Source organism: Oreochromis aureus, linkage group 18 (genome assembly GCF_013358895.1).
Source record: "Oreochromis aureus strain Israel breed Guangdong linkage group 18, ZZ_aureus, whole genome shotgun sequence".
In the NCBI taxonomy this organism is placed as follows: domain Eukaryota; kingdom Metazoa; phylum Chordata; class Actinopteri; order Cichliformes; family Cichlidae; genus Oreochromis; species Oreochromis aureus.
In genome coordinates, this window is record NC_052959.1 from 2,384,733 (window position 1) to 2,399,135 (window position 14,403).

The following is a 14,403-nucleotide window of genomic DNA, read 5'->3' on the forward strand; positions in this document are numbered from 1 at the left end:
TGCTGTGATGTGATGCTACAGAAATAAACTGTACTTGTTCAAGGTGAAGGTTGTTAACTTTTCAAGTATTACAATGATTGGTTCAATACTAGCAACTCATAAATGATATAGCTGGGCTTTTTAACATAAATGGGAGTGACTACAAGAGATGAAATAATTTATTGTAAGAGTACTCGAGTAATCGAGGTCTGATTGGACAAGGAATACTCGTGAGATCAAAGGTGTGCTTAATGTTACTGCAGAGGAGCTGCAGGAAGGTTGAGCTCTATAACACGGATGAACCAAGTTGTGCTTAAAAGGACAGCTTGTTAATGCTTAAGAATTTGGGTTTGTGTAGCAGACAATAGAATAGTTCAACAAAAAAGGAAAGAATTGATAATAGTCACATAAAATCTAATGTCAAAGTAAAAAGCTGCGGGATTATACGAAACTGCCATGAGATACAAGATGAGCCTTCTGGAGTGGATCTTAGAGGCTCCTGACTAAGACATCGTTAGCATGCTGTGTCTGCAAGACTGCTTAGATTACGTGCAATATCAGGCCTTAAAACCACAACACAGCAGGTCAGATTATTTGTCAGATAATTCCATTAAATTGCTCTAAAGCCTGGAACAGCAGCACACAGCGAGCTGTGCTGGTACGTTTGTCAGTCAAAGCAGCCCAACTCTCACTTGAAGTCTTCCAGAAGGATACTTTTTAACACTGAACAAAGTGGTCTTTGAGGAACCGCTTCCTGAGTGGCAGATAACATTGATCTGCTCTCAGGTGATGCACTGGGTCTGCTTGCTGACGAGCACTTAATGAAACATGAGTGAGAGGTTCCTTTGCTTCCAGTATAAATGTTTGATAAAATTCTACAGTGACTGTTTATCACTTCACTTGTTATGATTTTTTTTTTAAAGTGTTATAGATTTTATTTTGAACATTTACAAAGGATCACACTAATATAACCCATATGGTGTTATGGAAACACTATTTTTTAAGAAGTCTTGATGCATTCTCAATCATCCAGGAAAGTAAATCTGTTCATCTGGATGTAGCGTTTTGTGGGAGAAACGGATGGATGAGTGACGAAACGTTTCTCCCACAAAACGCTACGTCCAGATGAACAGATTCAACTTTTGGAGATATTTTTTAAGAACTTTAATATCAAATCTGAGCAACTTTTTTTTTGTTTTTTTTAGGAACACCTCAGGCCAGTGGAGACACAAAGAGAGGCCACAGTTTACCCAAGCAGAATATCATCCAGTCTTTGCTGCAGTTCTTCTGAGAGTATGTGTTTGTGTTTCAAATCCTCCAGCAAGCTTTTTACTGTCTTTTTGTGCCTTCTTTCCCGATCCTTAGCATTTCTTAAGTCCCGACGCAATTCCTCCAACTTCTCCCGGGCCTCATTTAACCGCTTTTTTACTTGCACTGGGTCTAGAGCATACTGATGATCCTGAAAAATAGTATGACTGAATGAAAAATGGCTTTCTAATTGATGAAGGTCCAGAATGTTTAAACGGCAGCTGTCACTCACAGATGCTGTGGGCTCCACAGCCTGCACCTGTGGGGGTTGTTCTGCAGCTTTCTGAGAGGTCCTGCTTGTTCTGGTTGCAGTATGTGCCTGGAAAGGTTCAGAGTGCAAAAAGTTTTCCTCACAGTTATCACTCTGTTCAACACAGCCTGTGATATGTGATACTCACCTTGCCAAGATGTCTTGTAAATAGAAAAACTGATGGAATCACTCCTTCTCTTATACGAGTTGTCTGTCCAGTCCTGTCAAAGTCTTCTGCTTTGAAATGACAGCTGCAGACAACCGAGCGGTCATTTGGCTCAAAGTCTCTTCTCTTCAGGGCCATTTTCCATAACTGCCTTTTAACTTTGTCCTTCGGGAACCTACAGAGATAAGACCCTTATGAGGAAAACAGCATGTAGTCCTGTTGTCTCTGTAGCAACAAGTAAGGAACACTGTACACTACTGTGATCCCTCAGAACTCAGAGGTTTCCCCCCTCTGAGCTTCAAAGTCAACGCTGTATACACACAACCACATGTTGATGCACTCTGTCCTCCTTTTAATGAGCTATTCTCAGCTTTTCTTATTTCATGTTAGCACTGCTGATTCAACACAGCTGCTTGTTTTTGCGTTCATCTGGATCTACACACCATATCCCATTATGGAGCCTTAAGCCGTTTTTCCCTTGACTATGTGGAAGTGCTGGTTCTGACTGAGAAACGCTGTGCACTGACTGGCTGCAAGTCATTACCCAGTGGGCATACTCAGGAGAATTCTCTTTTCTGTCTCCTAGAATGACAGTAATGTGGAAAATGAGCTTCATGTTCACTTTAATATGATCTGAAATTCACCACATTCTCGTGACGAACTGTCTCTTGTATTCCCCCATCGAATCTGAACCTGTGGCTGTGAGTCACATCAACATCCAAGAGGCTACAAACCACTGCAAGGATAGGCATGCTCTAATGAACCACGACTCATAAACCCCCAGCCTCTTTCATGCTTCAGCAGGGGAACACAAAGCATGCCAGGGGCAGTCACAGACCCCCTGTCTGCACCACAGGGTGTCTCAGATGGACGCACTGTACAAAGTAACTAGCCCCTGGCCCATGCTTGCTTGTGCTGTTGTTGGTGCTTCAGTCAATAAGAAGAGTAAAGTTCAAAGATACAAAGCACTGAAGTTAGAAATTTTATCTCAAGTATTCAAGGAAGACTGGTGACAAAAATATAATAATCTCTAATAATTACAGTCAACATCTGAAGAAACTGAAATGATGAAAACAAATTGAATGAAACTATTCCAGCAGCTGAGACTCAAAGAGAAAGATCTGGGTGTGAGCTGGATTGCCTGAAACAAACGAGCAGCATTTTCCTCTTGTTTAGGCGCACCGGGACAAAGTGGGCACTGTTATTTGAATAGGGAAATATCTCCATACAGGTACATGGAAACATCAGTTACCTGAACTTACTGGATTAAAAAAAACAGCTATTATTTTTTTCATTATCATTTTTAGAAGGCCATGCATTTCATTGTTCTTGTTGTCTGAACTCTAACTGTAGTCCCATCGACGTACTTTACAACGTAAACGTTAGAGGTGGGTGGATCGATCCAACTTTGCTTTTATCCTTCAAATTCAGTATGTAGCCCGCTGAACTGTGTTAATTATTTCTTTGAAAAAAATCAACCTCAAACATGCACTACAAAAAATTTCCAAACCTTTTTGTGTGCTTTAGAGACAGAAACATTTACATTCCAGGTCTCCAAAAACCCAGTTTCAAAACACATGAAAAGCTGAAAGGTGTTTTGTTGTGTTAACTAATTATTGTGGAAAGTAACAATCACAGTGATATAGTGGTGAATAAAATGTGCTCAGAATTTGCAAATTGAGACTTCATCTCGTAAGTCATGGCACACTACTCTCCCCCAATCAGCTGCCTGAATAACTTACAATTATTGGTACGCATACGCCCTGTATTTACTTGGTATTGGATTGATACCAAAATTTGTAGTGTGGCACAGCACTACCGTGGATGAGGGAAAGTGTGAATGTAGAATGTTTTTGATGAAATGTCCAGGCAAGTACATACATGTTAAATGACACGATATATGTGTTCACATAACGTCAGTTAACACACAACTTCAGGTTTTTTATTTCTACATGATAATTCTTCATAATTAAACAATGAGGACAAGTTGTCTGATGTCCTGTGATCATTATGAAGCTAGAAATTGAAATCACACATTAAGTTTTTGTACAAAGTATCGGAGGGAAAGGAAATCAGTGGTATCGCACGTCACTATGGCATAAATAACCAAATACATGTTCGCTGCAACGCCACTCGGTGCCATGACAGAAAGCGGTAGGAACTGTCGTAAAACGGATGTGGGAGTTTTGTACCGGACCCTTCGCGGAGTGCTGTGCTTGGTGAGTGCGAGATGAAATAAACTCTGTGGAGCCGTTTTCTACCCGCACACAGGAGCAACATTACCACAGATAACACATCCATCGCGTGCCGTGGGTCAGTACTACAGCACTCAGCTGACAGCTTCCATGTTCAGCCTCACTGACGCTTTAATAATTTTGGCAGCTTAAAGTTAAATAACTGTGTTAAAGCTGTTGACACTGCTCTGTGAAGAAACGCTTATAGTCGTATGACTAAATGCTTGCTCGTACAACAGTAGTATTGTAGCGGCTCACCTGTGAAAAGTTATTCCCTGCTGCTTGGTGTTGGCGTTTCTTTGATTAGAGCACCCGAGAGCGGCACAAAAGTCTGGCATGTTCTATTATTTTGGGCTGACCCAAAGAACCCCGTTGCAATATGGCGGCGGTATTAACGCATCTCAGGAGCCGGATGAGGAACCCGCGTATGAATCGTCATGAAGGCAGTGGTCACGTGATCCGGAAAACAAACTTTTTTTTTTTTTTGCGCAATTGCAAAAACAAACTCTCGAAGAGGGTAACACGGATAATAATACAAATGAAAATTAGAAACAGTACAACAGTACAAGAAATACAGCATTAGGGGAATAATAGAAAATTAAATAAATAAACGAATAAAAAATACAATAAAAAAACAGAAAAGATACATGGCAGGCATTTAAATTGTGCATAAAAGGGAGCAGTGGAAAAAAAAAAAAGTCAAAATTTAGAATAGCAGGAGATGGGCAATACCCTGGTAATTTTTTTGGCATATTTGCTCTTTACCTTTTTAAGCGAAGAAAAAAAGAACTTAAAATCATTAACAAAACCAGGGAAAGAAGGCTTAGAGTTCCTCCATTTAGCACAATGGATATAATATTTACCCAATACTATGATGATGTTAATATGTCAGAGACATCCAAAGTTAGATGATCCACATAAAAACAATATGATATAGTTCAAATGGTGGCACATCATTAATTTTTAGAGAAATCCAATTTTTTATGTCACACCAAAAACACTGTGTGATAGGGCATAGAAAAAAAAAGATGTTTTAGGGTTTCATTTTCATCAGTACAAAAAGAACACTGATCCACCTCAAAGCCAAATCTCTTTTTTAGAAATTCTGCCCTGGAATCGAAACTGACTGGACCTGCACGCACTCTGATGAAGAGCCAGGCTACGTTAGTCTTGGCACAGTTTAGTTCTTGTCTGTTCTCGCTCACTTTTCAACAAAACGGATGATTTGAGACTGTAGTTTGTCAGTGACAGGTGTGTAACAATAAATTCCGACACATGGCTGTATTAAAAACATCCCAGATGCAGCTGTGGAAACACAGGGGCACAGTGTCTACAGAGTGGATTGCACACCAGAGGCTGAGAAGAACAAAGGAAGAGGTGTGTGGATTTGTTGAAAGACAACTCTTGACTGATGTCACTGTTAGAGAAAGACATTTTCGACAGACTTGGAGTTCACATTGCTAAAATGGACACCTTTTCATCTCAGCAATGAACGTAGCGCACTGTTTGTCTTTGCTGTGTAAAGTCATCTACGGACCAGTGCAAAATTAGCTGTGAGTAGACTGCACAATGCCATCAGTAAACAACAAGGCTTCCGGCTAGTTCCTTTATCATGGCGGGGGACTTTAACCACACAAACCTGTGCCACAAAAATGTTCCCATTGGAACATGGAATGGAAAAACACTGGATCAGGTTTACACCAACATCAGAGGATCCTCCAAGACCTGCACAGCTGTCCACCTTGGACAGTCAGACCCTTTGGCTCTGTTTTTAACACCGTCATACAACCCTCTTATCATCAGGACAGGTCACGATCTGAGGAGACTGATCGTGTTTTTATGCTCGATCTTGGCGTCCCATCACGTGTCGCACCAACAGTCTTTGTGGCACTTTGGCCGGTTGTGCACTGAGGGTACTTTCAATGCAACCACAGCATTGTAAGAGCTTGCATTACGTTTCTCCCACCAAAAATGCTGCATCCAGATGAAAAGAATCAACTTTCTGGGATGTACTTACCCAGTTGTTTGAGCATGCATAAAGATATGTAGCGCTTAGCTTTGCTTTAACTATGAACAATTTGTGGTTCTTCACCTCCCATGTGGAATCCCTGAAAATAAGGGATAATATCAATCAAGACGATGCTTTACATTACTGTAAGTGTAATAAAAGTGTCCCAACAACTGTTACATCAACCATCCTTCGTTATGTCCTCGTGCCTGGAGCTGATTTGAGGTGTGGTGCTTGCATTTGGAGATTTTGCTGTGAACAGACAACATGTGGTCAAAGGAGCTGTCCATGCAGGTGAAACAAGCAATCCTTAAGCTGCAAAAACAAACAAAAACAAACCCATCTGAGAAATTTCTTTACAATATGGCAAAATCTACAGTTTGGTACATCCTGAGAAAGAAAGCAAGCACTGGTGAAATCAGAAACGCAAAAAGACCTGGAAATCTACGGATGATTGCAGAATCATTACCATGGTGACGAGAAAAGACTTCACAACAGCCAATCAAGTGAACAACACTCTCCATGAGTAAGGCGTGCCCATATCCAGTGTTCCATAAAGAACACTGGACAGCTTGCAGTGCAAGAGTTTATTAAAGCAAAGAGGTAGAATATTCTTGAATGATCAAGTCAGTCAGCTGATTTTAACCCAGTTGAGCATTTCACGTGTTTAAGACAGACAGGCCCACAAACAAACAGCAACTGAAAGCTGCTGCAGTAAAGGCCTGGGGTTGAGGATTTTCAACCAAGTATTAGAAATGAACATTTTATTTTCAGTTATTTGATTTATCCAATTACTTTTGAGCCCCTGAAATGATGGGATTGTGTTAAATAAATGCTTTAGTTACTAATATTTTTATGCAAACTTTTAGTTCAACTTGCTAAATGAAAGCTGAAAGGCTGCACTTCAACTGCATCTGAGTTGTCTCGGTCCTAATATTTATGGACCCAACTTATATCGGCACACGTGCACCCACAGTCTGACTATACATGAAATAGTGTTTCATTTTTGTGTGTGTCCTCTGCATAGATGAGTGGGTGTGCGTTGAATGAAAAGGAGTTCTTTTCCTGCTGTCAGCTCCTCCTGCAGCAGTCTGAGCATCTGAGAGATGGCTGGAGCTGGGAGGCAGTCCAGGTGAGGAGGCCCTGTGCTCTCAATCTTCTTAATCTTGATGAGCAGCCTGGAGCTGTGCTTTAAAGGGAACCTGATTTTGGTACAGGGCTCAGAAGAGGGTTACCTCAGGAAGACTGTTCTCAGGTCAGTCCTAGCTGACTGCTATGATGCACAGAAACAGACGGAAACTGCTTCAGACTCAGTGTCACCCGTTTCCGCTCACCCCATCCAAGAACTGCAGCAACAGGAAAGGACGCAGGTGAAACTTTAACAGCGCTTCATTTTCCAGCTGTCTCTCCACTAAATATCACTAAATGTGTCTCTTCCTCCACAGCCTGTTGTTGCTACCTGTTTTCATTCTGACGGCATCATAGGCGACGACGGTGATGAGGACGATGCGGTCTGCGTGCTGTCTGAAGGCAGCAGCCACGTGCTTCAATACGAGTATCACATCCTGTACTCCTGCAGCTACAGTGCTCCTGTGCTGTATTTCAGAGCTTTCACCCTGGGTTAGTTACACATAAGGCAGCCACTGCACACACACACCTACCCCCGTGTCCTCCTGTTTGAGGATGATACCGAAGCGTTTGCCTTTGCTGGCACTCGGCACCAACATGATATTAGCTGTGTTTCACCGCAGCAGCTTTCTCAACAACTACTGTTTAGCTCTTTCAAGGGACTCTGTATTTTGTGTAAATCAAGTAGACAGGTGGAAGTGATGATGTTTGGTTAAACTCGAATTACACAACCACAAAAAAATAAACAGCAGAACAAAGGGCAGAAGAATAAAAACTAAAGTCATCAGCATGAAGGCGACTCAGACTTAATGTTGGTGATGATGCACTAACCTGAAGATCCCAGACTGGGGTAGGAGTTAGTTCCTCAGCAGATCCCTGTGGTATAAACTCACCCGTTTTACACTGCTAATCAGATCTCAGCCTCGTTGCCTCTGCTTCTTTCTCAGAGGGTCGGAGTCTGACGTTAGAGGACGTGTGGAGCTCTGTTCATCCAAACTTCAGACACTGCCTTCAGAACAGTCCTTTGACTGCAATCACTCAACAGGTAATGGAAGTCTCGGCATCGTTATCTTTACTTTTCTCCTGACAATCCACTTAGCTCTTGTGTCTGTGTACCAGGAGCATCCTCTGCTGGGTCAGCCTTTCTTTATGCTCCACCCCTGTAGAACGGAGGAGTTCATGAGGCCTGTGCTGCAGGAGGCTCAGGAACAGCCCAGGTAGGGTCGCTGAACCACAGCACTGTTAATGTAAAACTCTGAGATAGCTCAGTGACCGGCTGAACGTGTTCAGTGTTGCTTTGTTGATCAGGCTGGAGTGGCTCTGGAACATTGACTCCTGTATTAAAATATTTCTCAGGCTTTTGTGGCATGTTTGTAATTTTATATTTTTAGCCTGGTTGGATTTGGATTGCATTTCAAAGAACAAACAAATTTATTTTTAGGTCCACATTAGTGAAAGCTGGACACTTTTTCAAGACCAACGCTGCTGCTGCAAAATCAGATCACATCATGGTGGTGTCACACTGACACATAGACCGTGTTGTTGCTTTCCGATTTCAAAGAAATAATACTAACTGAATTTCAGTTTGGTTCAAAGTATTAACTTGGGAACCGTAGGACTCTGCAGCTATCCACTAGTAGCTTTGGTTAATCTGTGACTGTGGATGTAAACTTAAACAGGATTGAACGTGCAGCTTTCAGGAGATCTAGTCTACACCCTCTGATGGTTTACATATGAAGATGCTATTTAAGGAAATCAGCTGATCCTAAACAGTTTCTGAAATGATTTAAATATAAAGTCAGATCAACAACAAGACATATTGAAACTAACAAAACTAAGCGGAAATACAAAAATACAGAAAACCCAACAACTATATCTCAGACTCTACTCTTCATTAGAAAACGACTGAGTGTGTGTGTGTGTGTGTGTGTGTGTGTGTTGTAAATATCAACACTTCACTGAGTTCTTTTGATTCTTCAGAGGCATCCGATGGAAGACAAAACACTGCTCAGTAGACCATTTAACACTTTATTAGTTCTAGAAGGGAGATGCGTCCTGCATGACACGCTGCCGCGGATCTCAAAATGGTGGTGTGCCCCTAACAGTTTTATCACAGAAGCTCTCTCATTCTAGTCTAAACAACAGTGTCTCTGTAACCTTCCACTAGAGATGGTCCCCTCTTATCTACATTTTCCCAGGCAAGCGTGAGCGAGAGTCTGCAGCTTTCTACTCCCCAAGGACACAGAAAGCTGTCATCCACTCCTCCAACGGATTATCAATTCCAAAATATTCATGCATTTATTATTTTCTTAAATGATGTTCTGAGTCTTCCCAGGGCTCTAGTTACAGAACCATCTTGAGAATAAAAGTGCAGCACATCTCTCCAAACATTACACACACACCCTTTTTACCCCCTAGATGTCAGTTCTCTATGCTTCTTTTCCCTCTTTGGCCCTCTGTCCCCCTTTAACGGGTGGACCATATATGGGATGACACAGACTACTACTAAAACTAATTCTCAGATCTCCCATTACTTTTCAGCTTCCCCAACCCCCATTCTGGTTGTTTCCTGCTTCTACCTTTGTGCTCAGACTAGAACCTCTGTCTGAGGGGCTTTTGACCTTTATTTCTGCAGCTAAACAACTAATCTTCCGGGACAGGTGATTCTCTACGCTCTTCTCCTCTTCTTTCTTCTACGTCAGGGGTTAGACTACTTCAGTTCGTTGCATAGATCAGGGAATTTATTCTACCCCGGCTGGCCAAGATCTATGTGTTCTGGGGTCACAGCCGAGTCCCCTTTTTTAGCCAGACCCTCCTTGGTGTGGTGCTTCTGGATTTCCGCCAACCCCTTCGCGGTTATTGCTGTGGTTCTGGGATCCTTTCGAGGTAACTAGCAGGAGCCCAAACGGCGTGACCCTTGACCCCAATTGCTGTCTTGGCAGTCTCTGTGTCTGTCTCTGCTGCGAAGGATCCTCATATCTCCATGACCTTGTCGAATGTCTGCTCCTTCCTCTGTAAAAGACAGAAAACCAAAACACCTCTCTGCCTAGCCTTGATAATCTAATGTTATTATCCATTGTTCTTCTAGTGATTCAGAGTTGGTTTAGAATATCCTGTTCGGGACTCTCTGACCTAGAGACATATTCTAATCATTATCTATGTGTGTAAGCATGTTTGCATTTACCCCTCTGCACTCTAAGTCATTTTCTACAATATATCAGTCCGGACAGTCACGCCGAACAAAGCTTATGACCTTCAGAAGACTGAGTGCCAACTCTCATGAGCACATTTGCAATGTGTGTATGAAAATTATTATAACCACTTATTATAGTAAAAGAAATCAAAAAGAAATCAAACATTTTCAATCCTAACATTTTCCCTCCTTTCACAAAAAGCATGTGTTTCATTGGTCAGATTAGCCAATCTCTGCACACTAGAATAAACATAATCAACATGGTCAACATTATATTGAGTGTTATTTCAAAATATTATAGATTCCCACCCTCAATCCCTATGGGGTTTGCTGAATTATGTTTATCTAGAACTCCTCTCGGTCTCTAAATTTTGGAGAATTTTATGCTTGGTGTCACGGTTTAGGAATTTGTCCCTAAGTGACATTTATGGTGTTATCACCTCCATCGGGGCTTACCTTTCCCACTTTTCGATGATATTCCTCCCTCGAACATTTGCAATTACCCTCCTTTGGCGGCGAAAAACCAGTGGTGTGGCCAAGTGGGTGCTATAAAAAAACAAAAGCTCAGGACAGAACAGTTATCAGTCATGTGCTTCATACAAAGTTTGCATATATTTTAATTTCATATTGATCCTCTGAGTGTAATGGCACATTTTAATTTGAGTGTATCGAAGCTAAACACGATGGGTTTTTCTTTATTTACTTTGCTCTTGTTGTTTTGCAGTACCACATCCCCAGCATATGCCTCTGTCGGTTGTATTCTACTTTTAATAATTGACTATTTTAAGAGGGAACCTAAGTCACGTGGACCAGTGTTTCTTATTCCATAACTCTATTTTGAACCATTCCCCTTTCATTCATAAATATTGTTTTGGTTTTGGCTATTTTCCTCTATAAAATTTAATTGACTTTTTACAGTGGCCGGCTATGGTTAATAGTAAGCCATAAGTCTAAAACATAAGTGATATCAAAAAGTTTTCTCCACTGTAGCGTTTGGCATTCCCAACAATATAATGTGATACCGTAATCAAAACAGGGAGGGAACAGTAACATGAAATACAATCCTGTTGTCTACATCTCTGCTTCTGCATTTTGGATTTGCTTTTGTTAAATAAGTAACAGCATGGTATAATACCTTGTGTTTTATTGTTTATCCGAGTCTGTATTTAAATCATTTTAAAACCTGGTAAAGATCTGATTCCTTTTTTGTCCCAATATATAAAACGTTTGAACTGACAGAGGGTGTCGACTCTTTACATCGTGACTCTTTGCAGTTTTTTTTTTTTTTTAGATGCAGTTGTTGCTTCCTCTGTTTTTTGAAAAGCTGGATTCATACGTGTGTGTGTGTGTGTGTGTGTGTGTGTGTGTGTGTGTGTGTGTGTGTGTGTGTGTGTGTGTGGGGGGGCAGGCCAGTGAACTATGTGTTGTTGTGGCTCAGTGTGGTGGGTCCTGTGGTGGGTCTGGACGTCCCTCTGAAGTACTGCACCCAGCTCCATCTGTCCTCTCTACAGCGCTCTACTTCAGATTTGATGAGCAGCACCGTGGAGACTGGAGTGAGACGTTTTGCAAGGAAGACTTGCAAATGAGTGACATCTCCCCCGTCCGGGGAGATTTTGGACCAGTGTTAGATAACGCTCTCCACTTCCATCATCAAAACATGGAATATCTTACAGAAGAATCGCAGTCCATCTCTCCACTACAGATCCATAGACATGGAGAATCAGTGCCGCTGCACATGGCGGCTCAAACTCATAGTGAGATGCTCTTTTTCCTTAAATTTGACCACTGTCAAAATCAGAGTTTTTATTAGATATCAACTCCATGCTTTGGAGAGATGCCCTGTGCTATTAATACATTAAATATTTGTGTTGATGTAATGTATGCAATACATATTGTGCTAGAATTTAGACTTAATTGTGTAAAATGTAATAAAAACATAATCCTGGGATTTGCAGACCTCATTGAGATGATACAAAAACAAAATGAAATCAATCAAGACCATTTTGAAATGCATTTTGTACATTTTATACCAGCAAAACATTTCAAAAGAAGTTGGAGGAGAGGCAAGAGAAGTTGTAATATGCTTAAATTTAAGTTTTTTTTTGTTTGCAGCTTAGTGTTCCGGAAGTAATAACACTATCAAGCCATGATCACGGTTTTCTCAAATGCACAGTCAAGCATGGACCATATAGAGTTAATATTACTGATGATGACGTAGGTGGTAGGCAGTGGTTCTGCTTACAGTCTGACTTGAGGGATGACTGGAATACTGCCAATGATAATGCCACATTTTTTACTGTAAAGCAAACGAGTACTTTGAGGGACAGGCAGGTTAAAATGGTGTACACTGAAGTATAAAGCATAAAAAGCATTTTTAAAAAGTGTCGGACTTTGAAGTGAGTAGCATACACCGATTTGCTGACTCAATATTAAAGTAAACCCCCTGCAATCTCCTGCTTTCTTTGAGCCAGTTCATGACATAAGAAACCGGTAATGATGAATAAATAAGGCGTCATAATTAGAAAGTGTATGTCAGGCTAAAGCCCACTGTGAAAGGACAGACAACCACAAATGGGATCTCACTGGAAATTTCCATCTGGTTGTGCACTAAACAGTGCCGCTTTCAGGTCTCTGGATGGCATAGTATATAAAATTTGTATTGATAATTGATGTTTACCAAAATTTGAATGTATTTAGAATAGTTTTTATATAGTGCTTTTCTACTCTGAGCACTCAAAGCGCTTTACTAGAAGAGCCTGTGATTAATCCAGTAACATTCCGATCAGTAAATGACCTGCCCAGCCTCCTGAGCTACAGCCTTGCTCTGTTTGTCACAGACCATCAATATTGCTTTGGAAAGCAGCCAGTTCAGGTGCTCCATGTCTGAAACCAAAGGTAAGTGTCATCATAAGGTCACACTCACACGCATACATGCTGAGATGTCCATCAGCCTGTATTAACTGAGTCTGTGGATATTGTGCCTCTGGAAGTAGGTAGGCTAGGTCACTTAAGATATTAAACTAAGATATCCAGCTTCAGTTGAGTAAAGCTTTTAAATAATGCTATCAGTTAGCTGCATTGTGTGTATGGTGCATGTCTGGCAGGGAAGTTGGACAGAAGGGCACCTTAGGTAAGATGCGTCACCCTTGCCAAACTCACAGTGGCGCTAAGTGTTTAGGAAAATAACACTACACACTGTATAGGTGGATGCCATTTGAACATGAAGGAATTGGAATCCTTGTCAAAGGAGTTTGCGAAGAAAAGCGTCTGGACTTCTTGAAGACGTTTCACCTCTCATCCGAGAAGCTTCTTCAGTTCTAAGGTCAAATGGCCGAGAGTCCCAGATTTAAACCCAGTGGGAGTATCCCCCCAAAGAGGACAAAGGACCCCTGGTGATCCTCTAATCACATGAGCCAAGGTGTGAAAGCGGGTGTGGGACCTAATCAGCCAGGGTTTGGGGTGAGCTCATTGTGAAACCTGGCCCCACCTTGTCATGTGAATTCCTGAGGTCAGATGGCCCAGGATGTGAGTGGGCGTTAAGGCGTCTGGGAGGAACTCAAAACTGGATTATAGATGGCAGACAGTTGGTGTCGTAAACCACCGCCTCTGTTCAAAGATGGTCGCTCACAGTGGACATAGATGGCCTCTTTCACTCCTCTTTCAAACCATCTGTCCTCTCTGTCCAATATGTGAACATTGGCATCCTCGAAAGAGTGACCTTTATCCTTAAGATGCAGGTGGACAGCTGAGTCTTGTCCTGTGGAGGTGGCTCTTCTATGTTGTGCCATGCGCTTGTGGAGTGGCTGTTTGGTCTCTCAATGTAGAGGTCTGGGCATTCCTCGCTGCACTGTACAGCATACACCACGTTGTTCAGTCTGTGTTTTGGAGTTTTGTCTTTCGGGTGAACCAGTTTCTGTCTGAGTGTGTTGCTGGGTCTGAAGTATACTGGGATGTCGTGCTTGGAGAAAACTCTCCTGAAAACTCTCCGTGCTTCTCCAAGCACGACATCCCAGTATACTTCAGACCCAGCAACACACTCAGACAGAAACTGGTTCACCCGAAAGACAAAACTCCAAAACACAGACTTAACAACATGGTGTATGCTGTACAGTGCAGTGAGGAATGCCCAGACCTCTA

The 14,403-nt window shown here is 41.7% G+C and overlaps 2 protein-coding genes across 7 annotated transcripts in view; one reads left to right on the plus strand and one right to left on the minus strand.

The window, feature by feature from the left end:
- Nucleotides 1–14,403, plus strand: part of fam110b (family with sequence similarity 110 member B) — an 86,808-nt gene that overhangs the window by 68,512 nt on the left and 3,893 nt on the right. Inside the window, exons 5-11 of one of the 6 annotated variants that reach the window (XM_039602620.1) lie at nt 1,185–1,272; nt 6,973–7,077; nt 7,163–7,315; nt 7,391–7,565; nt 8,021–8,118; nt 8,173–8,290; nt 11,778–12,214. In XM_039602620.1, the coding sequence (XP_039458554.1) occupies nt 1,185–1,272; nt 6,973–7,077; nt 7,163–7,315; nt 7,391–7,565; nt 8,021–8,118; nt 8,173–8,256 (703 nt within the window). In that variant the 3' untranslated portion in view covers nt 8,257–8,290; nt 11,778–12,214. Of the gene's footprint in view, nt 1–1,184; nt 1,273–6,972; nt 7,078–7,162; nt 7,316–7,390; nt 7,566–8,020; nt 8,119–8,172; nt 8,291–11,674; nt 12,215–14,403 lie in introns of those variants that run through there. The other 5 variants (XM_039602616.1, XM_039602617.1, XM_039602619.1 and 2 more) reach the window with 5 other exon arrangements.
- Nucleotides 141–8,010, minus strand: LOC116314641 (THAP domain-containing protein 6-like). Its single transcript, XM_031732730.2, has 5 exons — nt 7,905–8,010; nt 4,196–6,260; nt 1,686–1,878; nt 1,520–1,606; nt 141–1,438 (listed from the first exon to the last, which is right to left on the minus strand). Exons 2-5 carry the CDS (start codon nt 4,273–4,275, stop codon nt 1,226–1,228), a joined length of 573 nt encoding a protein of 190 aa, XP_031588590.1. The 5' UTR covers nt 4,276–6,260; nt 7,905–8,010; the 3' UTR covers nt 141–1,225.